Raw genomic sequence first — 27,918 nt, 5'->3', positions numbered from 1 at the left:
AATCATCATGTACACATGGAGAGAGCTTGTGTAGGGCTAAAATACTTTCTCCCCAGTGCTTTCAATGGGAATGGCTGAAGTGACTTTGTTTTCTTCTTTGGTATCTGGTTTCTCTAAACCAAGAAGATTCAATCTTAATGAATTACTTTACATAGAAATGATTTACTATAGTCATAGATATTTCAGTTGTGAATGTAGGAGGAAACAGGAAGTGAGAAGATTGTCCTTCAATGACAGGAAAAAGCAGGAGTGATGCTTTCTTCTGAGGCAGACCTGTGTGTTACTGTCGGCAAGTGTCTCACCAATTTGCCAAAAAGAATTCATCCTGACCCAAGAATTTACGTTGATACTAACTTTCTTCTTCAGTGTAAGTTTTTAGTCAACAAGTAGGCCTACATCTAATATTTTTAATCCATATCTCTTAAATTAAGGAAACTCTACTGGACAGATGGAAACACAATTAACATGGCAAACATGGATGGCAGTAATAGCAAGATTCTCTTTCAAAATCAAAAGGAACCAGTTGGTAAGTTTGTTTGCTTTTTTCTTTTTGAATAGTCACTGCAGTGTTTAATATGACAAACCTGTACTTGTATAATATATCTCTGTTCTAGAGCCTGAAAGGAAATATTACAGATTAATAATATAAATTCAAGAATTTATCACTCTCATTGAATCCATTGGGTCTAGGTGGGTGAAGGAGGAAGCACTCTTTTTTTCTAGATAAGAAGATAACGTCCTTTGATATGAGAATTTTTATAGTATCTTAAGTACTGAAGTCACTTGAAGCTTGATGTAATTACTTAATCTCATATTTTCAGTGGTGAATATCTGATACATTGCTGCAGTGGCAATATAATGAACCAAGGCTTCCCTGATCGTCATTGTGTTGTTATTAGTAGTTATAATTATATAAGTATTTAGTGTTTAGTTTTCAGCAGTTTTTTATTCACTATGGAGTAGATTGGCTTGGTTTGTTATTCTACCTTTGCTAACCATTTAAATCATTAGATAAAACTCGATGGTGCTGAAAGAAAACTCTGATGCCTATCCGTAAAACATCTCTAAAAAATTTAACTATGAAGATTGTTTTAGAAGTTAATATGTTACATATGTATGCATAGATAGATTTACATTGTAATGTATATAGTTTTCAAATCCTAATCATACTTTCCTCCTATTTTCCTATATTTCCTCTTAATTTTAAGAGGCAAGGCTTATCACACTGCCTATTTGTCATCTCAAGTATCTTTTTAAAAAAGTCCAGTAATGAACCTGGATTTTGAGATCACATTAAATGAGAGTGATAGAATGTACAAAAGAAAGCCATAATTGCCTTGAATTGAACATAGTGTATTTTTAATTCTGGGGGGAAAGTCAATTCACTATGAAGCTTTTCAGCATTTTTTCTTAGTTTTAGAAATGTGGTAGTATCCTTATTTGAAGGAGCTCATTTTACTACTGGTGATTCGGTAAAGGTGCAGTGTCACCAAGATTTACAATAAATAATTCTTTTCATGTAGTCTATAGATGAAACCTCTGATAGAAAATGATAATATTAACAACTCTTTTCTTTGGACTGGCTGTTCTAAGATTTGATACACAATTGAAATTCAAGTTAGTGTTAGAAATTAAAGGCAAATTGAAATGCTAATACTTCTGTGTGGAAAATGATAGGACAAAAGAAACATGGGCCTCTACAAGATTAGGACCCATACAAAAGACTTAATTTGGACTCAAGCAATTCAGTTGGTGCTTATCTAGAATGGTGCAGAATATTTAATATGGAAAAGTGAGTATGATGAAAATAGTATGAGCAAATAAAATCCTTACATTGTAATGCGGTAGCCCCAGGTTACACCAAAATGTTAATTTATATGCTTGTTTCGATAATGGGAAAACCTTATCTTCTTTAATGCTAAATATCCATTCCCCTACTCAAAATAAATTTTTAAAAAACCCTCCCAGCTTACATAAAGGTTATAAAGAAAAATAGTGTTACTGTTTACACTTGTTGTATTTGAAAATCACCTTAAATTAATTCAAAATGATACTTTTAAATTTTAATTTGCCCAAGATACACCAGTTTGACCAAAATAACCCAGAACCTCATTGTGAACGCTGCCGTAAATCGGCATTAATGAGTATGGCTTGCAAGTCCGACATTCATTCAATAAGCAGATTTTTATTGAGTATCAGATTTTGTATTAGGACTATTGATAAAAATTTGATACCCTCCTTTTCCTTAAGGGGGACAAGAACCTAAATCACTTTAGATTCCATTAAGTAAATTTAACTCAGTGACCTTCAGCAAATTGTTAGCTTGGTGGTACTTGCTTTCCTCATCTGTAAAATCAAGACAAAATGTCGATTTTATAAAGTTCCCATGAGGACTGAATGAGGAAAATTTATTAAGAGAACATCTGGCCTTTAATACTAGAACCTATCAGGAGTAATAATACAAGGTATGTTGGATCCAATAGAAGAATTTGAATTATTTGATTGCAATATTGAGAGTATAAATGAGTTCAGTAAAGAATAAATATGCAATAGAATCCATTGAAATATTGCAGAGGATTATAGGTAGCAAATAGGCCTCTGAGATGAGCAAATTTTTATGCAAATGTGAGGAATGTACTCCATATTGTTTTGTTTTACTGCTAATGCTAAGAGGTAAACAAGTGGAAGTAGCTGGATTATACTCTCAGATCTTCCCAAAATAATCCCTGGGGCAAAAAGACAACTGGGCCCTCATCTTCCTCTAGTTCTTTAAATATATTTTTAATTTTTAATTTTTTAACTTGATTTATTTATTTTGAGACAGACAGAGAGAGAGGCGGGGAGAAATAGAGAGGGCAAGAGAGAGAATCCAAGCAGGCTCAACACTCAGAACAGAGTCTAATGTGGGGCTCAAACTCATGAACCCTGAGACCATGACCTGCACCAAAATCAAGGGTGGGCTACTTAACAGACTGAGACACCCAGGCACCCGTTCCTCTTGTACGTCTTGATGTTGTTTACAAAAAGGGTTACTTACAACTTCCTTCTGTAATTTTCTACTTTAGCAAACTAACATGTTAACCAGGTCTCTGCCGTTCTTAATAAGAGACTGTGTTGTCCATTCATAAATGTAACAAATCATTTCCCTTTTTTACGTTCCTGAAATCTGAATGGCAAATGGGCTGGCAAATACTCAGCCCAACATATTCTACTACACTGCTGCCCACAGATACCTTTTTTTTTTTTTTTTTTTTTGATGTACAGAGGAAGAAAGTGAGCAGGTGAAATTCTACCCTGCCTCTATTCTCCCTTGATTCCCTGCTGCAATGGGGAATATTTCTATCTTCGTAGGTCATTAACCATCAGTTAACACTTGCCATCTTTAACTACCACTTCAAATTAAGTGAATTAAATTGTTCAAGGTGTAAGGTACAAGAGGAAGAATGAATTTAAGGCGCTTGGAAACTAGGGACAACTTGTAGTAATTTTCACATTCACATGAAACATTCCTTTTACTGCTTGAGGGATAATATGGTTTTGAAAAAATGTTGTTTTAGGATCATACCAAACACAGATTTGAATCTCTGCTTTGATACTTATTAACTCCGTGACTTTAAACATGCTTCTTTCCTTTTTGAAGGCTCAGTTTTATTACCTGTAAGATAGAGATAACAGTGTCTATCTTTTTGAGCTATTTTTAGAGTTAAAGGCTCATATGCAATATCTTATGTTCCACAAACCACACACTTATATACTCTAAAGAATATATGCTCAAAGAAACACGTACAAGGATATTTAATGCATCATTGTTTATAACTCTAAAAAATTTGAAAAGGCTTTAAATCTTCATCAGAAGAGGAATAGTAAATAAATGCAGCATATTTATGTGCTGAAATACTGTATACAAATACGAATATGTTTTTGTATATATCCAAAAAGATGTAATAGATCTCAGAAGCATTGAGTGAGAGAAGTAATTAGCAGAATGATACTTATGGTATGAAATCATTCATAGAAGTTCAAAATGAAACATACAACATTAATGGATATTGCTCCTGGTTGAATATGTTTATAAAAGTATGGAAAACGTAAACTGGAGATAATCCACACCAATTTTATAATAGCAGTTCTCTTTAGGAAGGAACAATAATGACATTCAAAGGGAACTTTCGTCTTTTTCAAAAGATACTTTACTGTGTTAATAGAATTTATTTCATATTTCATACAAAGATTCAAATTAAATACAGTAAAATGTTAATAGTGTCCAGTTATGGGGGCACCTGGGTGGCTCAGTTGGTTGAGCATCTGACTCTTGGTTTTGGCTCAGGTCATGATCTCGTGGTTCATGAGTTCAACCCCACCTCAGGCTCTGTGCTGATGGTTTAGAGCCTACTTGGGATTCTCTCTCGCTCTTCCTCTCTTTCTGCCCCTCAAAATAAATAAATAAACTTAAAAAAATAATGTCCAGTTCTAGGTAGTACATATATGATTGTTTATTAATTTTTCTCTCTTCTGTGTTAAATGCTAGCTCTTCAAAATATCACCAAAAAAACCCATTGTGTAGACAAAGCTGAGTTTCTTACTTCACACACTGAGGGAGAACATTAAGTCATCAATGTCTTAGCAGTGTCTGAGACAGGGAAAAGCAGCACTGAAATAGTAATTGAGATTGTGAAGTCTGGTTTAAGGCAGGTGTCAAATGAAGCTTGATTAGGATCATTGAGTAAAGATCATTATATAATTTTGGATTGATAGATACGGAAAGAAGAATTTGAGGGGAGATGGGTTAGAGACCAATGTATACAGTGTCATTTGTTGCTTTTTTGCTGGAGTTGATGAGCTGTCCAGGAAGTTCCTGAAATTTGCAGTTATATTGTTTTCAACTATTACCTTACTGGACAAGAGTTTATTAGAACAGTAAGTTATAACATTAAAGACAGTGGATAGTATGGGCCTCTGGGTGTCTCAGTCAGTTAAGCGTCCGACCTCAGCTCCGGTCATAATCTCACAGTTCATGAGTTCCAGCCCCACTTCAGGCTCTGTGCTGACAGCTCAGAGCCTGGAGCCTGCTTTGGATTCTGTGTCTCCCTCTCTCTCTGCCCCACCCCTGTTTGCACTCTGTCTCTCAAAAATAAGTAAATGTTAAAACAAATTTTTTTTAAAAAGACAGTGGATTGGGGCGCCTGGGTGGCTCAGTCGGTTAAGCGTCCAACTTCGGCTCAGGTCATGATCTCACGGTCCGTGAGTTCGAGCCCCGCGTTGGGCTCTGTGCTGACCGCTCAGAGCCTGGAGCCTGTTTCAGATTCTGTGTCTCCCTCTCTCTCTGCCCCTCCCCTATTCATGTTCTGTCTCTCTCTGTCTCAAAAATAAATAAACGTTTAAAAAAAATAATAAAAAAAAAGACAGTGGATAGTAAAGCCATGTTAATGTAGACAATAGCTGTGTTTTAGGTTTTCTCATGTATAAAATTAAGACTTTGTCTCATATGTCCTTTATGGCCTTTCTTCTTACTCATGTAAATATATTAAAAGCATCCTTTGTGGGGCGCCTGGGTGGCTCAGTCGGTTGGGTATCCGACTTCGGCTCAGGTTGTGATCTCACAGCTCATGGGTTTGAGCCCCGCGTCGGGCTCTGTGCTGACAGTTCAGAGCCTGGAGCCTGCTTTGGATTCTCTGTCTCCCTCTCTCTTTGCCCCTCCCCTGCTCACACTCTGTGTTTGTCTCTCTCTCAAAAATAAATAAACAGTAAAAAATTTTTTAAATAAATAAAAGTATCCTTTGTAAAGAATTGTGTACACTAATATATTCTTCACTAGCTAATTCTGAAAAATTATCTACAATGGGAGATAGGAGACAGTTGTATATCTGTCAGTGTTTCATGAAAGGGAACAGAACCAATAGTGTTAATGGATTGATAGATGAGAGAGAGAGAGAGAGAGAGAGAGAGAGAGAGAGAGAGATGATAGACAAACATAGATATATAAAGAGATTTATTACAAAGATTTGTCTACTGAGGTTGTGGGGGCTAGCTGAGCAAAGCTGAAATCCTAGGGCAAGATGGAAAGTCTCAGGCAGCAGCTTAAACTTTAGACCTTTGCCAGAAAGTCATCTTCTTTTTCAGAGGAACCTCAGTTCTAACGTTAAGGCCTTTCACTAATTGCTTTAAACCCACCTAGATTTTTTAGGATAATATCCTTAACTTAAAGTCAACTGATTGCATGTAGTAACCACATCTACAAAATGCTTTTACAGAAAAAATCTAGATTAGTGTTTAATTCTGTAACTGGGGATGTTAGCCTAGCCAGGTTGACACATTAAACTAACATCACAATTTTGAAACACAAACTTTCTTATATTTTATCCACTGATCTATATGCCCGCAAATATAACAATTGCGTATGTTGATCCAAACATAGATTTCTGTAAATATTTATCTACAATTTAGTAAAAGCTCTCTTAAGCAGAATCGTAAGTGAACAAAAGTTAGCTGGCATTAAATAGCCATGCTTTCTGAATGGAGACTGGGCAAATGACTTTATTATACTGAATTTAATGTGTTCAATATAGATTATTATGTGGCACCTCGTGGCCTATTCGGTGAAGCATCCAACACTGGATATCAACTCAGGTCTCGATCTCTGGGTTGTGAGTTCAATCCTCATGTTAGGCTCCATGCTGGGTGTGGAGCCCACTAAAAAAAAAAATATATATATTATATGAAGTATGATAACATGTCCTTTTTGAACCTAGGAAGAGAAAAAGAAACATGCTTGAGAATGTTTCAAAAATACCCACATATAAATTAGAAAGAAAGAAAGAAAGAAAAAGAAAGAAGATAAAAGAAAATGAAAGAAAAACAAATATTTCTACAATAACCTGTCTTTTTAAAATCCTAATTCATATACTAATTGGCTAATTATAATTTGTTATGCTAAGCACTGTGGATGACACAAAAATAACTCTTTATGTAATAGTTGCTTTGTAACAATGATATACTTATTAATGAGAAAGAGGGTCAGGAACATGGGGTAAGGGTTCATATGCTGGTCTGTATGTATGTGGGCATCTTGAAGAAAAAGGAAAAGAAAGTGTTCTCCCAGGTGCCAGTTACTGGGAAACAAGGCAAGCAAGGGTGATACCAATCTTTTCCTCATGGAGTTTACTATCTAAAAGGAATTACAGTATGACTAAAAGTTATCCACTCCAGCCATATTTTCCTTCTCTGCTTCTCTCAACTTGTCAAGCTCTTTCCCCCAACAGTATATTTTAACAATGTATTCCTTTGCCCAGAAATGTCTCCCATCTCAGTTGTCTGCCTATCTGTCAGACTTCAACTTAAAGATTATTTCCTCAAAGAGGTGTTCTCTCCTTTGACAAAGCCAAAGTCTCTTAAAATAGACACTTTTAGCACCATTATTTCATCAGTCTTGTCATTATTTTAGATTTCCATTTGTTTGTTGAATATTTGATTACTGCTTACCAACTAGAAAGGAAACTATAAAATTAGTGAAAATATTTGCTCTTTTTTTTAGCAGTGTGTCTGCAACTCATAACTCAATGCTGGCACATTGTAAGTATATCTTCAAAAAATATTTGTTGAATGAAGTGACCACTATTTCCCATCCAACAGCAACAGGCTCTTACATGATTAAGTAAATCCAAGATTTATTTGTGTATCTTCGTTGAATAAAATTACTTTGTGAAAAAGTGTATATTTGGTGACCTGGATATCAATCATGTTGCATTGCATTCAATTATCTGAAGAATAGCAAACATTTATATTTATGCCATAATTTTCTCAAAGTTTGGAGTGCAAAAATTATGTTAGTGGAGTTGCTTATAAATCAATGCATGGTTAGCTAAAAAGGAAAAATTGGAACTCTTTGGTTTCTAAATTGGCTTTCCCATACGTTCCTTTTATTCTTTCTCCTCTCTCTCCTGTCTAACCCTGTAACCATTTGGCTCTCCTTAGCACCTCAGAGCTTTCTCATAGAAAGAAAGAATAGGACAAAAAAGGCTTGGTCGAGTTATCTACATATCGACAAATCCTCTTAGTACTGGGTATAAAAGTAAAATTAATTCTTTTTCAATAATACCTTATTCATTCTGACCATGTCATTGTAATTTTTGATCTATCCCAATAGGCTAGAGAAACTGTTATCTGTAAATTAACTATAAAAAATATCCTCTAAAGTCCTGTCTTTAGAGCAGGAAAACCCTGTCTTTATTCAGTCATGTCAAATTCTTTATTTGTGAGGGGTTGGGCCAGTTAAGATGATGCTGTTTTCAAGGAGTATTAGAGGTGCTTATTAAAATAGGTTAAAAATTAGAAAAAAATAAATAAGATAGGTTAAAATTATATTGCATAATAACTGTTTTTTTTTAATTAGTGTTTTTCCTGAGTGCTTGAAACATTGTCTTAAAATATATTCAATAACATATTGTTAACTACTTGACACAGAATCTGAAGCATTTCAGATTGTTGTGTTTTCTTTTTTAAAAATTATTATTTTTGCTGTATTTATTTATTTTTTCTCTCTCTGGAGAGTTTATTTATTTATTTTTAATGTTTATTTACAGGGGGGTAGGGGCAGAGAGAGAAGGACAGAGAATCCCAAGCATGATTGGGACTGTCAGCGCAGAGCCTGATGCAGAACTGATTCCATGTACCGTGAGATCATGACCTAAGCCAAAATCAAGAGTCAGAACCTTAACTGACTGAGCCCAACCAGGCACCCCTTCTGTGCACAGTTTAGAGCTGTGATGAAAATAAGTGCATAATTTTTTGCGTTTTTTTTGTTTTGTATATAGATTTTAATTGCTGTTTACTGAAGCATTGTAGTTGGTACACAGGGTGCAAGAGGATCTGCCTGGCTCCAGGAGTCCCAAACAGACCAGGCTTGATCACTCAGCACTGACAAAATCCAAAGGCAGAGAAAAGAGTGATGGTGAAATAAGATAGGAATTTATTTCGGAGACATTAACACCAGGAAGGCAGTGGACTAGTATCTCAAAGACTGCCCCCAAAGTGCTGAAAATACTTACAGAGTTATTTCAGGAAAGTATGGGTGGGGCAAAGGTGGGGGGATAGGAGCAGGTAGGAAGTGAAAGTCAAATTGATCAGCATCTTGGAGTCACTCTTCAGCAGGCTTTGCTGGCTCAGGATAGTCCTTATTGCTTGAGGGGGTAGTTTTGGTTCCCATCAGGGAATGCTTTACCCTCATGGTCTTCCACATGAGCCAAGGAACAAAGTGGAAAGTAGAAAGTTTGAGGTAAAAATGGAGGCATCTAAATCCCTCTGTCAGCATCAAGGTTATATCTCATAAGGAAACACTGGTATAGAAGAATCTTTGGAATACTCCCAAGAATTCATGCCAACATAATCCCACTTTATAAGATTCTCTTAGAACCATTGCCCTGAGATGAATTCAAAAATGGAATTTTCCAGTGCCATGAGTGGACACATGAGTAAATGTAAAAAATAAATACAAACCTATGTTTCTTGGTGTACTTGATTGCCATACCCATGAAATACATATACTTAGGGATATTTATTACTTTGTTGTTTACTTATTGAACTTCACTGCTATCTTGCACTTCAGGAAATTATTTTAATCATTTTTTCATGACAAGTCTGTCTGGGCAATCTCTGGCTTAAATTCCTGCCCACTGCCTTCTCTAAACCATTTCCATGCAGAAAATTAGGTGATTAGGAAACAAGGAGCTACTGTTTAGTTGATTTTCTCCTGAGGCATATGGATTATCAAATTATAAATTATTTTTCCCAGAACGTAAGGAGAAAACACAACATTCTGTGTGGTGTGGCTGGGAAGTATCAACTCAAAACAATAATTATCTGTCATCCTTTATGGAACCTGTATTTTCAGGAAGCCATACCTTTGTGTTTGCATGTACTTAGCCTAGAATGTGTGATAGAGTAGAACCATTATCACTTTGGCGACAAAAATAACATAATTACAGTGACTACTTTTTAAGCACTTTGAATATGTCAAGCACTTATAAAATGTTTTGCATTAATCATCTCATGGTAATCATTTCTGGAAGGGTTTCTTATCCTCCTTTTACAGATTCAGAAAGTGAGGATTGTTGAAAGAAGTCAGTTGCCTGTGATGGATAGTAGAGTGGGATTCAAATCCAAGTTTATCTGCTTTGAAAGCCGTATTAAATCTTAACCATTATGCTTTGCCCAGAGAGGCTGATTTCATATAGTAATTACCTGACCTCAAGCTAAGATCAGGGAATAAAACTGGTACTCTTTCAAGCATGGCAAGTAGGGGAAAAAAATTCAGAACTTGGGTACTCCTGAGAAACGTGGGCCCAATTAGGACGCAGCAGTCAGGTTTTCTAAGCAGCCTGGAAACTCATGAAGCAATTTCACCTCTGTGTGAATTGTACCTTGCAATTAATTATTTCTGAATCTTTAAATGCTACTTTTACACAGCAACATTACTGATATACTAGGATTTCTAATTTGTGAAATTGTTTTTATGTTGTAATTCACTGGATTTCCCTTGCTTGTTGGTGGTTAAATCCATGTGTGTGACATACTTGAAATAGAAGTATGTCATAATCTTATCAAAACACCCAATTTGGCATTTCAGGACTGTGTATCACTGAAGACTAAGCAATTGCAGCCTTCAGGCAGTTTGGACTGAATAACTTTGTTTCTGTTAAATACAAATCAACATTCCAGTTATCCATTGTTGAACTAAATATTCTCAATTAAGATTTATTGCTCTGTCTTGGATACATTAAGTGCTTAGAGCAGTTTGCATAACAAAAGATTTTAATTTACTACTTAAAGCCATTTCCATGTTTAAAATGTTTACATATTATGAATTTTATCCCTTAAGCCTCATATAAAGCAACTTGGCTTGTCAATCAGCATTATTCTTCATGGCTTATTCGAATCTAGTGTACTGTATATTTTATCTTCTTGATATTTTCTCTTCATTTTCAATGTAATCTCAACCAAAAGTCACTTGTTTACTCAACCCTGAAGTACACCTTTTTGAAACCTATTTTTTTATTATTATTTAATCATTCCAACCTATATGCTGTATAACGTGAATTTTGAAGTATATTCATGGGTAACATTTACAAGCACTTTTTATCACATCAAAAGAATTCAGGGGACCTCACTTTTTAAAAATAAAGTTAAAACAAATTTATGTCGGTGGGTGGCTCAGTCAACCGGTTAAGTGTTCGACTTTGGCTCAGGCCATGTTCTCGTGGTCCATGAGTTCAAGCCCTGCGTCTGGCTCTGTGCTGACAGCTCAGAGCCTGGAGCCTGCTTCGGATTCTGTGTCTTCCTCTCTCTCTGCCTCTCCCCTGCTCATGCTCTGTCTCTGTCTCTGTCTCTCTGTCTTTCTCTCTCTCTCTCTCTCTCTCTCTCAAAAATAAACATTAAAAAAAAAAAACAAAACTTTGGTATATATTTCCTTGCTTGATATAATGCAGTTATGTTTTTTAAATATATTTATACTCGGCACACTCACTTTTATTATGTATGAAGCATGATCAATATTATCTCACAAAATAGCTTACAAAAAAAGGACAGAGAAACTAACAAATGGATATTAAAATTACACATTAATATACAGACAAATAATTTAAATTTACATTTTTTTCACCTGATCATTTTCTTACTCATTCTTTCAAATGATATTAAGTATAAAAAAAAAGGTTGTTATAAAAGGTTATGAAGGATATAGTAGGTGCCAGACCTGAAAATAAAACCTGGTGTACATTATCAATAACGTCATAGTCCAGTGAAGTAAAAAGACAGAAATAATTACAAACCATTTGATGCAGTGTCATTCCTGGGTACTATTTCCAGACACCATAAAGGTAAGTAGACATTGTAAAAATAGAGGGAACAGCTAATTTTGTGTGAGGAAGAAAAATAGAGAATAGTACCCAAATTAGTAATGTTTAAAATTTCAACTGATCTTGAAGAAAAAATATAGTTCCGTTTTTAAGAAAGTGACAAAGGAGAAGAAACTGATCTCATTCTTAGTAGAAAGGAAAAATAAACAAAAAATGTACGAACATGTGAAGTGTCTAAAAAACTTTGAATTTTTCTGCGTGTCTACAGAAAAAAATCTAATGCAAGGGAATGTTTGGGATTATATTGACAGGAACTGTAATTTTAAGATGTTCAAATGGCACAATCCAGTGCTTTTAAAAATATTTTGTTCTATTTTACCTATCAAGCTATAAAATATAGTTTTGGTGCATTATAAAACTATAGGTATTAAAGCTTTTAAAATGTTTTTTTAGAGCAAAACACTTCTCAGGAAATAGGCTGTCACTGCGCCTGATTTTGCTTCCACTTTTGCACATGTTTTTTTCACAAGGCACATACTTTTTGCTGATCATCAAAAGTTTGAAATACAGGATAAATTGTCCAAGGTAAAATGACTAATGTGACAGAGGATGGGGGAGATGCTGAAATCTTAGCTCTATGCGATAAGCAATAAAAAAGTAATTAATGTAGTTCTGTAACTCTATTTGTTGTCAGTGACTTCTTAAAGCAGAGTGGATGGAGAGCGATGATTTCAAGAAAGAATTTAGATCCAGTTAAGATACTGGCAGTATAGACATGTGCAATAGAGGAAAAAACAAACTTTTTTCTTACCTCTCGCTGGCTAGGGACCTGGAAATTAGATTGACACAATGACAAACTACCCAGAGAAAAACAGTTTATTAAACAGAGTAGCACACATGCAGGCAGGAAACCTCACTGATCAGGAACTCAAAGGACTGGTTAGAAGTTGGGCTTATATAGCATATTAACAAACAACAGCAAATTTGTAGAATAATATCAAAACAAAGGAAAAGGGATTTAGACTTGCAAGGGAGGCAAACTGTGGGAAGGTAACTACCTGAAGGACACTAATGGAAGATAAAGATTGTTTTAGTAAGGCTTGTTTTCTAGATTCCTCTCCATGCCATCCCTGGGCTGTTCAGAGTCTAGACTAGTCTCTGGTGATTAAGAGGCTAAGACTTCTTTTAGCAAAAAATTAGGGCAAAGAGCTTTTATTTTTTTGTCTTCTGTTTCTCAGTTCTTCAAGTCAAAGTAATTCTTAAGCCAAAGTGGCTTGTTTTGGAGTGGCATATTTCGATCCCTTACATACTCAACTTTTTGTTGAATAATATTGAAAAAATATTGAACGTTTGTTGAAACATGCTTTTTTTAATTAAAAAAATTACATTGAGATAATTTTAGATTCCCATGAAGTTATAAAAAACAATACAGAGAGTTTCCACATATTCTTTATCTAATTTTCCCCCATTGGAACATAATGTAAAACCACAATAAAATATTACCACTTCATTAACTAACCTTAATGAAGTCCATTAATATTCAGATTTCATGTTTTATTTGTATTTGTGTGTTTAATTTTAGATTGAATTGTATCACACATGTAGGTTTCTATATCCAACACCACCTTCAAGGTACTGAATAAAATGAATCAGATTCTGTGGATAAGTGGGGAAAAAAAGAATTAAAAAAATGCCGAAAAATTCCAACACCACAATGATCCTACCTACTGCCCTTTTATAACCACACCTACTCTCTCCTGCCTACCACCCCCTTTCCCTTTTCTCCATACACCATCTAAAATGTTCCATTTCTAAAATGTTCTGTTTTTAACATGTTATAGGAATTCAATCATACAGTATATAACCTATTGGATTGGCTGTTTTCCACTCAGCATTTTTCCCTGGAGAGTCATTGAAATTTCATGTATCAATACTTTTCTTCATCTTATTGCTGAGTGGTATGCCACGGTGTATAAATACCACGGTTGACTTAAGCATTCTCCTATTAAAGGAGATGCGATGATTCAAATTTTGACTACTGCAAATAAAGCTGCTACAAACATTCATGTGTAAGTTTTTGTATGAACACAAGTTTTTATTTCTCTGGAATAAATTCCCAGGAGTGAAATTGCTGGGTCCTACGGAAATAGTATGTTTAGTTTTATAAGAAACTGCTCAGCTGTTTTCCAGAGAGACTGTACTGTTTTTCATTCCTCCTATAATGTATTAGTTATCCAGTTTTTCTCTGTATCCTTGTCAGCATTTAGTGTTGTCACTATTTTTATTTTAGCCATTCTTACAGATGTGTACTGCTTTATCATTGTCATTTTAATTTGCATTTTCTTTTGATGTTGAACATCTTTTTCATGTGCTTACTTGCCATTTGTATATCTTCTAATGTGAGATGTCTGTTCACTTCCTGTACTCATTTGTTTATTGGGTTTTTTTTTTTTTTTTTGAGTTTTGACTGCATTTTTGTTGCCACTAGCCTTTTGTTCATTTGTTGTGTGTTTTCAGTGGTCAGTTTCTACAACTATCACAATTCCAGACACAGAAGGATTTGTGTTCTATTATCTGATATGTGTATTGCAAATATTTTCTCCCAGACGGAAGCATGTCTTAATTTGTCTTCACAGACCAACTAGAACAACAGTTTCTAACTTTGATAGACCTGCATAATTGAGGGAATGCTGTAATTACGAATGAAGTGTACAGTCTAAGTATTTCTCACACTAAACCGTCTCAAAACTATCAGTTGTGGGGATTACCAAAGAAATGGTTGCAAATTTTAGAGTAAGACTTTAGCTTGAAAAGGAGATACGAAAACTTGTAGTACTAATAAATAGCTAGCATTTATTTAGTGCTTTCTATGTGCTAGACACTATATTATTATCGTTATTATTACATCTTCACAGTGGTGTAGTGAGGGTGTAGCCAGGTGAAGGCTGACTAGTCTTTTCTCAGACGAACTCAGAGATGAATAGACAAGGTGATTGAAAGGTGGTACCTTATATTTATATTTACTTTAGAGAGAAGCAGGGATGGAGCACAAAGAATGCTTGGGTTTCCTCAGTATATTTATTCTAGCATTTACAAAATCTAAGCATTCTTAAGAGGGATAAAGTATTTTTTGAGATAGGCTAATAGTGAATAGGCAATTAACCCCATTCCACTTCCCCATGGAACAACTATGCTCCTCTGGAGCTAAAAATTCAATGTTTTAGAAATAGTTTTGCCCCCCAGAAAAATCATGCCACTTCTGGTTAACTCTGAAAGGATTTCCATTTTGGAGTATCCAGAATATTATAATTCTTCTACAGGTATAATAAGGATATAATTTTATGATTTTTTTTTCATTTGTTGTATATTTTCAATATTACAACTACCACAGTCCTAGATGCAGAAGGAGTGTGTGTTCTATTGTCTGAAAGTAATGCTACAGGAGAATATTTAGATGATTTCAATGTTATTTTTATACATGTCTAGAGTATTTAAAGTTAATCATCTGTGTTTTAATATCTATAGTATGTGTTCTTCCCCATGTATATCTTTAATGTTCTTCTGTCCCCAAAGATCTCCTCATAATACACTTTCCAGCAGTATTTTAAAGGCCTCATTAAACTTATTAAGTATTCAATTTTGAAGGTTTTTAAAAACAGGCATTTTTTTTAACTTAGAGGAAAGGGAGAGAGAGAATCCCAAGCAGGCTCCATATTGTCAGCAAAGAGCCCAATGTGGGGATGAATCTCACTAACCATAAGATCATGACCTGAGGTGAAGTCAGAAGTCATATGGTTAACCAACTGAGCCACCCAGGCACCCCCACAATAGGCAATTTTTAAAAGGAACTTCTTAATCCTAAAATCAACTGAAGAGATTTTTAAAAAAATACTGATTTCTGGGACCAACTCAAACCAATTAAAATTTGTGGGAGTGAGGCCTAGGTATCGGTATTTTTAACAGTTTTCCGGATAATTGTAATGCATAACCAGGGGCTGAAAATTTTGAAATGAAATTTAGTAAGTGTCGGAAAAATATTAGAAAATTGCCATCTCTAGAAAGCCTTAATTTTAAAAATTCCTTATTCTACATATTTGCATTTTTGTTTTAATTCCATATTGCATAGTACATTGACTTAATTTGAGTCATTTAAAAAAGAAATGAGACATGTAAAGTGAACTTTCCAGTTTTAATTGTAACAAAACTGAAAACTTAATGAACTTAATGTTTTTAATAATTATGGAAAATAATTAGGTGATATTTTTCTAAAAATATGTAGTTGTTTCTTATATCAACATATTTCTATTGGAAATGTATTTTGGCAAATTATATTATCCCAATTAAAAAATAAGCTGGGCTATTTTAGTCAAAATGTTGAAATAATACCGTAAGGGAAATCTTTGGCTTCAAATAGGGCGAGAATGAAAGCATATGAATTAACCCTGCATTTTTACAATAATAGGAAAGATAGATAAAAAAGGTAGATTCTTTTTTTCATAAAGGTTTTTCAGTTTAAATGATGACTTTTCTTCCTTTGACATACCTTATTACTATTGAATCTAGGTTTCCTCTTTTGATTACCAAATCCAGGTGATTTTAAAAATAATTATGTCTAACAAAAATAAGTCTATATTAGTAGTGGTATATTCTTCAGAAAGATCCGGCAGTCCTTTTGAGGATTTTTTTTTATATCAGTCACCCATTCTGAGAACATTGTAGTGCAAACACAATCATATTTCTTTGCATAGGCTTTAGGATACTTTTATGAACGTGCTCATATTTAATCTGCTTTCTCATGGCTATTGATTTAGCATTCTAAAATCACTGAGCAGTTTCCCCTCCATCAAAACACTATCAGTTTACTGCTCAGTGATTCATTTTTTGAAATAGTGCAAAGGAGACCTGATTCAGAACTTATTCCAATAAGTGGACACTAATTAATTCTTCAATGTTATTAAGACCTAAATGTATGATAGTAACAAAATAAAAAATCTTATTCTGTGAAACAATTTACATTAAAAAATTTATAAATATGTACTTCCAAAATATGCATATATCTATGAATTTCAAACATATATCACCAATTTCTTGAATTCATAATAGGATTTTAAAGATACTTCAATTCTGTGTTATAAACCTGGGAATAAACATGCTCAAGAACAGTCAGAGGTTAAGCTAATACATTTAATAGAAGACAAGATGTACGTAGGTGACTAGGTGATCTATCACATGAATATGTATGTTAATATAGGAACTTCATTACTTGTTTCCTATAAATCTTAAAATGATTAATCGTAAACTATTCCATCTCAATATCGATGTGAAAACTTAAGCCATGCCAGGTGGCCTATTGGAGCACTTCCTTCCCTTCTTCCCTGTTGTCATAGCATCCAGCTATGAGTAGTATATTAAAAAAATTCTTTTGTAGAGATAATTCAACACTACTAGGCAGAACTCTTTGGAGACAACTTATAATTTTAATAATGGAATTAATTAAACAACCCATTCCTGTGTTCAACGTCTATAAATTTTCTTCTCTGCTCTAGGTACTATGCTAGGTATTAAAGATCAAAGCTCACTACCAAACAGCCTCTTTTCTTTCAGCAAACTCCATAAACAAAGATGTTGAGTAGTAAACTCTGGGTAATTCTGACCCCAACAATATAACTTTCCTGCTCTGTATAATAATTACTTTACACATTGCAAGTTAGAATCTAGATATTCCTGGGTGTTGGGTGGATGAGAAAGTTCTGACAATGTGGTTTAATTTGGAGTTGGGCACATTTGATACTAATGCACCCTTTCCTTCAAGAAAAAAAAAGTATTGAGGAACCGTAGATAAATACAATCCCTTAAGTAAGGCCAAAAAGTATTGTTTTTAAAAATCAAGGTGAAGAAAATATAATAGATTAGTCTATTGAAGCCAGGAGTGAAGTTAGTAGTGTAAATGCAATGCAATTGCTGCAGATGGGTCACAAATATGACTCTTCAGATTCTTTGCAGCCAAAACAAAGAGAGAAATATGATCAGTTACAATTTTATATTTTCCACTATAGCTTTTTCTGGCACTGAACCCTGAAAGAAATTTCTCCCATGGGTTCTTGTATAAAGAGGTCACTATGTGGTATATTATTTTAGACACTATATCCTGGGAAGTGCAACAGTGGTTTTCCTATGGCTACTTCTTATAGCATCCTTCATTTAAATCAAGAGCACAATGCCAGAGCTCAATTCAGCAGCAGATTAAGTGAGAGACAAAAATCCAATGATCTAAAAATGTGGATAGCTCTCTGATTGTTTACCTTGATTAAAAGATAAAATTTGGAATACCTAGAAGAATAGGTAATTTTGCTTAGAAGGAATTCTTCATAAACGTATTTATTAATTCAGTTATTGATGAACATTTGCAACAAAATGTTTGGAGTTATATTTTGTACCATAAATCTCTAGTAAGATATTCTTCATTGCTGATTAAAGACAGAATTACGTGATTTGGATAGCCAACTAAACAGAAGACAAAACAGAACACATCTGATCATTAAGTGGTCTAAATCAGGAGTTTTACTAGAAAAAAAAAGCACAGAAGTAACTCAGGAAGTACGTATAGAATATCCAAAATTTCTCTCATAAAAAATTGAATGGTGAATCACTTTCAAACTGGAAATATTATACCAAAGTATATAACTGGAATAGTTTTTATCTGATTATTTTACAAAGTGTTTAAAGCCAGTCATCCACAGTAGTCCTCAAAGGGAGAAAAAAATCTAAAAACTTTATCCCGAAATGTCTAATTTTATTTGTTAGGTTTATTCTGAACCTTCCATACTTGTATTTAGTAAAACATACCAATAAGCCAATAAATAGCTGATCTATTGTATTGATTTGTAATATTATTTCTATTTGATTAAAATTGGTCTGAAAAATCATTTCTGTTCTCCGGATTGGGACTATTTGTAGTTGGGACTCAATGCACTAGAACTCATGTGATTCTCTCCAGGTGTTTCCTTTCCTTTTTTTTTTTTTTTTGTTTCTTTAAGTAGGGAAGGTGTGTGTGTATGTGTGTGGTTTGTTGCCTTTCTTCTCTGAAGAAGATTCCAGAAATAATTTATTGCATTGTATGCTTGAGTGTATACCCACATGTGCATTTCCATAAGTAGTTGAGGGTTTTAGAGGACTAACAAAAGCCATGGTCTTATTGTTATGACATGGACCCTGAGCCTACTGATAAGCATGCAAGTAATTATGTAGATGTATACTGAAAACCCTTGGCAATCAAAATATACATATCCTGAGACCTTTGGAAACCTCGGATACTACTATGACATGAAATTTCCCATAAAATACAATAAAGGTAACCTACAGTGATTCACTGTGATGCAGGAATAATGGCCTTAAGCCATTGGCTTGGTGTCTACCAAATGATCTATCTCCCCATGACAGCATCTAAATTAGCCCAATTCAATTCCGTGTTTCGGTGACCTTATCAATTTTTGAAATTCTTCTACTTTTGTTTCACTTCAAAAGAGTTGAAACCAATAATTTGAATCTATAACTGCCTAAAGTTATTTCACTGAAAGTAGAGGGAGAATTAATAATTTCATCAATGATGCTAGTTTCTCGAAAGAGTATTATGTGTTAAAATTTTCTGAGGCAAAGTGGTATGATGAAGAGAGCAAGCACTCAATTTGGAAACAGAAACTTTCTTAAAATTTCTGTAATGTACACTTACTAACTATGGACTCCTATAGATTTCTTGACTATTCCATGTATTATTTTTCTTATTCATGAAATGAGACAGTCATTGCTTTCAGTGTCACAGGATTGTTGTGATAATCAACAGAGATAACTACTAAGTGCCTATAAAAATATATGGTTTCACAGATAGTAAAAACAGTATATTTCCCTATTAGGCAGATCTTATATTTAAAGACAAAAATCTAAGTTTGCAACTTATTTTTCCCCCTCAAATCTAGTGCTAGGTGAACATTACTATTTAAGTGGCTACTGTTATGTTTAAGTTGTATAATTTAATTACAGGTCTATCGATAGACTATGTGGAAAACAAGCTTTATTGGATCAGTTCGGGAAATGGAACCATAAATAGATGCAACCTGGATGGTGGTAATTTAGAAGTAATAGAGTCAATGAAAGAAGAATTAACAAAAGCTACAGCCCTAACCATCATGGGTAAGTGCAATGGTTCTATAGCTAGGATGCTTCGTATTGACTGGGGGTTGATTAATTATGACCTGTTAAAAGCTTAGAAAAGTTACTGCTCCATTAACACCAGAAGCACATTCAAATTACACATCTCTGTGAGAGTTTTTTGTTTTGTTTTGTTTTTCTTTTTTTAACTTTGCAAACAGACTTGTAAGATTATCCATATTGGGACTTTGTGCTCTTACCAGTACAAACTTTACCATTATTAATTCTGGGCTGTGACTTGTATTTTTTTACAATAATTTTCTTTATTCTCATGCAGTGTTCTAAAGTATAAGGGCCTTGTATATTTGTCACAATAAAGTCAAATTTGGCTTATCTCTGCCTGTAAAGGATAGGTTGATCCACACAGATAATTCAAAAAACAAGGCCACAGAGCCCATTGACCAAAGATTGAAATTATTCTCCCACAAATAATTCTTTCCAATTTTTAGGGATGAGTAGAGATCTTATAGACTTGAGCCTCATTTCCATTCTTTTTGCTTCAGCCTTTGGGGAAAAAAAGATGCTAACCAGAGAGACAATTAGGAAGCTAACAGGGAGGTATGGCTTTTCATAGAATAAATAATCAACTTCTATGTTGATATTGGAAGCTGATTTTTGAAATGCGAATTTTAATTAAATAACAGTTCAAATTTTTAAAAGGTGTAAAAGTAGATTCCATTAAAAAAAAAGTGCTTTTTGGTTAGAACGAATGGCTGGCTCTAAACTGGAGTTCAGGGTGGGTCAGCAGTATGATTAGAAATTCCACATAGAATCTTAGTACTTCAGTTTGGTTACAGGAAATTAGAAACTGATTTCATATTTGGAATTCTAAACATGATATATTCAGGATAGCATATATACAGTGTGTGTATATGTACATTCATATACACGTGTGTGTATGAAAGCCAATTCGAACATATATCTAAAAGGTTATTTATATAGGTGATAAATTAGGTCTTTTAAATCAATATTCCATAATCTTCGCCTCTTTTATCCTTTCCCCAGAAGGAATGTTAATTATTTTTGGTTTTATTTTCACTAACGACTGTTGATGAGTATATAAAGTTTAAAAGTACCTAGTTGTTAATCAAGAAAGATACGAAAATTTATTCCTTATTAAAAAAAGTGTTTTATCACCTTGACTTCAGTTAAATTTAAAATATCTTAATGAAAGTAAATGAGGTTTAGATTTGCAAATTTTTATTTAAAACAGGAGGAGAGTGGGAAGTAAGAAAAAACATTTTAATTTTTTTTTAATGTTTATTTATTATTGAGAGACAGAGAAACAGAGCATGAGCATGGGAGGGGTGGAGAGAGGGAGAGACACAGAATCTGAAGCAGGCCCCAGGCTCTGAGCTGTCAGCCATAGAGCCCCATGAGGGGCTCAAACTCACAAACCACGAGATCATGACCTGAGCTTATGTCGGACACTTAACCGACTGAGCCACCCAGGCACCCCAAGAGAAAACATCTTAAATTCAGTTCAGTTCAACATGTATTTAGAATCTTTTAAGTACAGGCAGTGTACTCGTCTCTGAAGTACAAATATAAACATGGACACTATTCTCAAACAAAACAAAATGTATATTTCTGTGAGGGAGAGAGAGAAAAGAGGATTGTTTCAACCAATCATTAATCACAAAGAATGATTCAGTTTCGGTCGCTGAGAAATGCAGATAATAAATGTAACTGCTTTTATCATAAAGTAGTGAGAATCACATGGAAATGTATGTGAATACACTTTCAAAAAAGTGGAGTTTGATACAAACTTCAAAGGTGGAATCTGGCATCACTTAATTTGATCTTTAAAACATTCCTTAATTTTACCTCCTTGGACATTTGCAGATATCTGACATAGTGTGGAATCAGACATTTAGTAGTTTTCTTTTGTTAAGTTTTATTCCTAAATTGTTGTCTTCCAGCTATCATTGTCACAATTTTTTTTTATTGTTTCTTAGAATTAGTGTTTCTTTTCATTTATTTATTTATTAATGTTTATTTATTTTTAAGAAAGAAAGACAGAGCATGAGCAGGGAAGGGGCAGAGAGAGAGGGAGACCCAGAATCCAAAACAGGTTCCAGGCTCTGAGCTGTCAGCACAGAGCCCTATGTAGGGCTTGAACCTACGAACATCGAGATCATGACCTGAGCCAAAGTCAGATGCTTAACCAACTGAGCCACCCAGGCACCCTAGTGTTTCTTTTATAAGAGTTTTTGACCAGGGGAGGAATTTAAACTTGTAAAAAAATGTTATTTTAAAAATTTCCCAATTTTCTTTTTAGCATTTGGACATTTCCTGTACTGTTTGTATAACACGATGTTGCCATTCTTTTCATTGTGTGTGTTCAGAAGTTGCATACACACACACACACACACACACACACACACACACACACACACGGATTGTACCAAACAAGTAGGTTATTTTAAAGCAGAAATTTGTTTATGATTTTCTTATAAAGCAATATGGAAATGAGGTTACTTTATATTACTCAGCTTCGCCAAATTAATAAGAAAATTTTGTTTTATGTATATGTGTACATATTTTAAATTACCTGGGTAAAAATAGCAGAGTTTAAATTCTGCAGCAATCCCCAAATCACCACCCACATTATGTTTTTAAAAATTTAATTCCAATATATCTTATGAAATCAACCCTAATTAGCAAATAATATAGCCAAGAAACAATAAATTAGAGAAAAATGTTAAAATATGTTATAACATTTCAAAGAACGCTGTTGACTTATACACACACACACACACACACACACACACACACACACACACACATACACATTGCCTCATAGAAAAATGGAAAGCTTTATAAAAGTTTCTGCTAACATGATTGGTACCCACCCTGCTGTTTGCAAATGAATACTAAACTTACGGAACTCGGAACTCAATGCTATGAACAAAGTCTCAAAAATGGAGCAGCATTCCCTTGTGGCAAAAGAAAATAAAGTTTTGTTCCTTGATAAAATAGAAGAGAGAAAGTTTTGGGGAAATCATAATGCCTGTATTGTGTCAGCACTGTGAAACTGGGAATCCAACCTTGCATAAATTAAAATTCTTATAAAAGTGAATGGCCATGCATGTATACCCCTCCCTGCCACCATAATTTCATTAAACCTTAAAGAGAAAAATATAACTAAAATTATCAGTGCCTCTAGGGTCAATAATGTATTTGATGGATATATCAAAATACATCTTTAGTTGGAGGTTTAAAACTTACAGGACAATAACTTGGAAAAGCAGTCTAGGAACTTCTATTTTACAAAGTTTCCTAGTTTGGCCCTGAATTTGCCCTGCTGCTCAGATTCCCCCTTCTTTGAGAACTTCTCTTTCTCTTTGGGGGTGGAAGAAAGGGTGATGACCTGTTTCCTGCTGAGGCTGAGTATTATAGTCATAATAAAAAGGCAATATAAAAATAAAACAGAAGAGCTTTACAACTTACTATCCAGGGGATTACTGATGATTATAGCTACAAATGTTTAAGAAGATATTTGCCTACAGTAATACTGAAATTACACATCTGGAAAACAAGGAAACAATTGTGCAATGAAGCTACCAGTTATATACCAGCATATACTGGCTCCTCCGACATAGTACCCAAGCAATGGATGATAACTAGCTGAAAGTTTGTGCTACACTTAAATTTAGATGTGGTTTTCCTGAAACTGAATGAAAAATCTTAGACATTTCTTATCATTTTTTCAAACCTCAAAGATTGTAAATCGTCACTACTTAGAGTTTCCAGTTTTACTTGGAATAATATATACAAAATAAACTGAAGAGAGCTTTCAAATATTGAAATCAGGTAAAAGAGAAGTTATTTGGTAATACCTAGATTAAATAAAGTAATCGTTTGATGATTGATCCAAGTCCAAGACCCCAAGACCAAGATTGCTCTATCCAAGTTTCACAAACACTTTGATACTTCTTAAAAGAAGTAGAGCTTAACTTCTTTCCCTTGAGTCCTTCCTGGACCTAGTGACTCATTTCTCATGAATAAAATAAGACAAATGTGATAGTGTGTAACTTCAGAGAGAAGGTCATAAAAGGCATGAGCCTTCCTCTTTGTCCTTCCTTCCTTGGATGGCTAACTCAGGGGAAAGCCAGATGACATGTCATGAAGTCATCCACACAGCCCAATGGGAAAGTCCACACAGCAAGGGACTGAGACCTTCCACTAACAGCCATGTGAGTCATTCATCTTGAAAGCGGAAACTTCATTCAGCTCAGTCAAGCTTTCACATGACTATCACCCAAGCCAATGCACTACAGCAACCTCAAGAAGAGACCCTAAACCAGAACCACCCATATACCTGCTCCCAAATTCCTGATCCACAAACACTTTGTGACATAGTAAATGTTTATTGTTTTAAGATACTAAAGTTTTGGGAGTATGTATTACAATAGCAAAAGATAAGTAATTTGTATGTCATTGCATTTACAGAACTCATTCATAAACAGATTTATAAAATCCAATACTTATTTAATAGAGTCAGAATAATTGTGAATAGTAAAGCATGTCAGGTATAATAAGACATAATGTCATTTGTACAATGACTATTTGGATGAGGACTCTTAACACATTTTGCCGTGAACTGAATGCCTGTGTTCCCACAAATTCATACGATGAAGCTCTGATGTGATGGTATTAGGAAATAGGGACTTTGGGAAGTAATTAGGTCTTGATGATGGAGTTCCCATGAGATTGGTTCTCTTCTAAGAAGAAACCAGAGAGCTAATCTCTCCCTCAGCCATATGAGGACATAGCAAGGAAGTGCTGGCTGATCTTGGGCTTCTAGCATCCATAACTGTAAGAAATATATTTCTGTGTTTTGTGCCATTTAACCTATGATGTTTCTGTTATACCATTCCAAATTAGTCAAGACAATTTACCAGGTACTAGAGTTAAGCTCACTAGCCTATTAACTTGGAACATCAAATTCTTCCCCATTAAAAAAAATATATATATAATAATGACCTTGCCAATTGTCTTTCACAAACTGTCAGAGTCAACAAAAACAATAATAACTGCTTTCAAATACAATAGCTGGCAGGTCTAAAGTTATATCTACTACTTATTTGTCTTAGATATTTTTCTCAATATTTAGCCATTCTTTTTATGGAAATTTTCTTTCATAAATATACTTCAGTTTCATGAAATAATGATACTCTAGAACATTTTCTTACATGACTTTTAGATGGTTAGTGCTATAACATAGTGTACAGTCAGCTCTGCTATATTTAACTATTGATTACCTAGATGCAGAGCTTTTTTGTTTATCTGTATGCAGCTTTCCTCATAACTTTGGGCATTTTCCTGATCATTAACGCCTGCAGGAGATAGTGAGGTAAACTTAAATTAATCAAGTTGCCATTCAATTTTAAGTGCCTTTGTGAGGAGAAGGAAGAGGTTGAAACTATTGACTAAAATTAGGATTTGTGAGTTATTTATGGATTATATTTAACATACTATTCCTTTTCATCGTCAGCATATGCAGTTTGAGAGCAGAGTCTATATATTGTGTTCACATTGAAGAGAAAGTTAGAAAAATCAATTTGTGGTACTGAGAGAAAAGACACACATTAAACAAATGAACTGGCAGAAACAGGTTTATTGGTATTTGGAGAAAATTAAGATGGAATTCAGGAAATAGTAGGATGGTGACTAATCTGCATTTTGTATTTTTTTTGGGGGGGGCATGGAAGATACGGGCCAAATGGACCACAGATTTAAAATAGAAGTGAGGGTTAGGGAACTTCGGCAAACTAGAAGAAATCTGTATGTCTACATAAAAAATCCTTGGCATTTATGGATTTAATGGTCAGCATCTTATTTAATCACAGGCTGATCTTGATATCTTCCATTAAAATGTGTTGTGGAGTTATTTGTCAAGCTTTTATAGGGCAAGAGTTTGAGTTCTGGGCACTCCAAGAGGTATAACCTTGAACTTAAAACCCCATCCCACACTCTTAAGAGCTATTTATTGATTGTTCTTTGTTACTCCACTGTATATGCAGTTCATCTCATTGAGATTCAATTGTGCATCTAGTTTTTGTTTGGTTTTATGATGCTATATGACTTTTGGAAACTGTATTTACAAATGAGAATACCAAAGTTAACATTGCATGTTCTCCTTGAATACTGTCTGAAAGATCTTCCTCTGCCCTATAGTCCTTCTAGCTGGACTTGGAATCAAATTGACATGAGATAGAGTAACAGGAGAAAACCAAACTTAATAGGCATATGCACAAGGAGTCCACACAGACATGAAGTTCCAAAGACAATGAGGCAACATGAAGCTTATATGAACTAAGAAGAGGGATAGGGGCCTGAGGATACAAAGGGGATAAAGCTTGTTAGGAATAAGGGGATAGGAGATGTTTAGGGAAACCAGATTGCTCTACTATTGCAGATATGTTTTTTAGGTAGTAATCTCGTCCCATTACAGTCTCTCGTTTCCAATGTAAATTTAGGCAGTTGTGTGGGAGGCAAAGAGCTTTTCCTGCATTTGCTGGGTTTTGATTACTTTTAATTCAAAATAATATTTATGTCAAACTGGCCCATCGTGGGTCAGCCTGCCCTGGGCCTCTATAACGTCTATGCATAAATACAAAATAGGTAAGCAGTCTTTACCGTGTGATTAAATCAACTTCTAGAGTTTAATGTAAGAAATCATTAAAGTTATTATATTTATCCATTTAAAAAGTGTGCTTTTGATATCTACTATTCACTAACCAGCTATGGATCTGGGACAATTACTAAACTGTGGTCCTTTATTTTCTATTCTGCAAAATATGAGCTAGGACCATATGAGCTACAAGATCTTAAAAACCTTGTATGATTTTATTGCTCATGGGTTGATCCAAGGCGCAAGAAATAGTTTAAAATAAACTGTTAATTAATTGAAAGCAATACTTGAGAGACAACAAAAATTTTGAATAAAAATAATATTTTCTTGTGAAATTATGCTAATCAGAGTTCATATTAATGTATTCTGGATGTGAAGCAAAAATATTCTATTTTGACTTTTCCTTGAGAATTCAATGGATGTTTACAACATAGAATTGCTTAGATTACTTGTCTTAGGTTTATACTTTTTATAAATATCTAAGTAGCAGTCTCCAATACCTATCTAATCTTAGAATCACTTGCAAAACTTGGTAACTTCTCTTTAAAATAAAAGAAAGATTGAATCACAGGTAAAGGCAAAAAAAAAAAATCTTTATTCATTTTCTATGAATACTTAAGCTCTCTCAGCTGAATTTTTCTGTTCTCAATCACAGTTAAATATACTATTGATCTGTTTCAAGTAGCACTTTGCCAGAATAAGCTTAATATGTAAATATTAGAAGGATATTGAATTTTGGCTACTGTTAGGATCAATAAAGGAGAAGAAAAAAGCATGTTCCATGTGCATTTTCAGTCCCCTACCAAAAACAAACTCAGCCCTATAGTGAGTAAAAAGTTGGCTTCTCACTTCTGCTGATTTGGTTATACACACATTTGTTTTAAGTAGGTGTTAACAAAATAAATGAATCGTTTGCTCTTTAGGGAGCCCTTGAAAGGCTTTAACAAATATAACTCCTAACAACATTTGATTATACTTTTCATAGGCTCACTTCACAGATTTGAGGTCATCATAATAGCTTCTATGGAGATTCCCAGTACATGGATAGTTTGTCTTGGGAAAGCCAAGGTTGACAGATTAAAATGCTTCCAGCACCATCTGAGTATCAGAGAAGGTCATATTTATTTGCTTAAGAATGAAAACCGTGTAAATATTGTTGGGGATGTAGATGTTTCCAATGTTCCCACAAGAGATTCTATAAAAAACCAGTTACAATGTCCTGTC

General features: G+C 34.2%; 1 protein-coding gene across 1 annotated transcript in view; it reads left to right on the top strand.

The window, feature by feature from the left end:
• The window catches only part of LRP1B (LDL receptor related protein 1B), a 1,866,249-nt gene that overhangs the window by 1,301,424 nt on the left and 536,907 nt on the right, over window positions 1-27,918 (top strand). The window contains exons 31-32 of the mRNA XM_042994392.1: window positions 432-526; window positions 19,887-20,036. Coding sequence (XP_042850326.1) covers window positions 432-526; window positions 19,887-20,036 — 245 coding nt within the window. The remainder of the gene's footprint in view (window positions 1-431; window positions 527-19,886; window positions 20,037-27,918) is intronic.

The sequence above is a fragment of the Panthera tigris genome, chromosome C1 (genome assembly GCF_018350195.1).
Source record: "Panthera tigris isolate Pti1 chromosome C1, P.tigris_Pti1_mat1.1, whole genome shotgun sequence".
Lineage (NCBI taxonomy): Eukaryota > Metazoa > Chordata > Mammalia > Carnivora > Felidae > Panthera > Panthera tigris.
The sequence above is the reverse complement of the archived record's forward strand: the minus strand, read 5'-3'. Positions and strand labels throughout refer to the sequence as shown.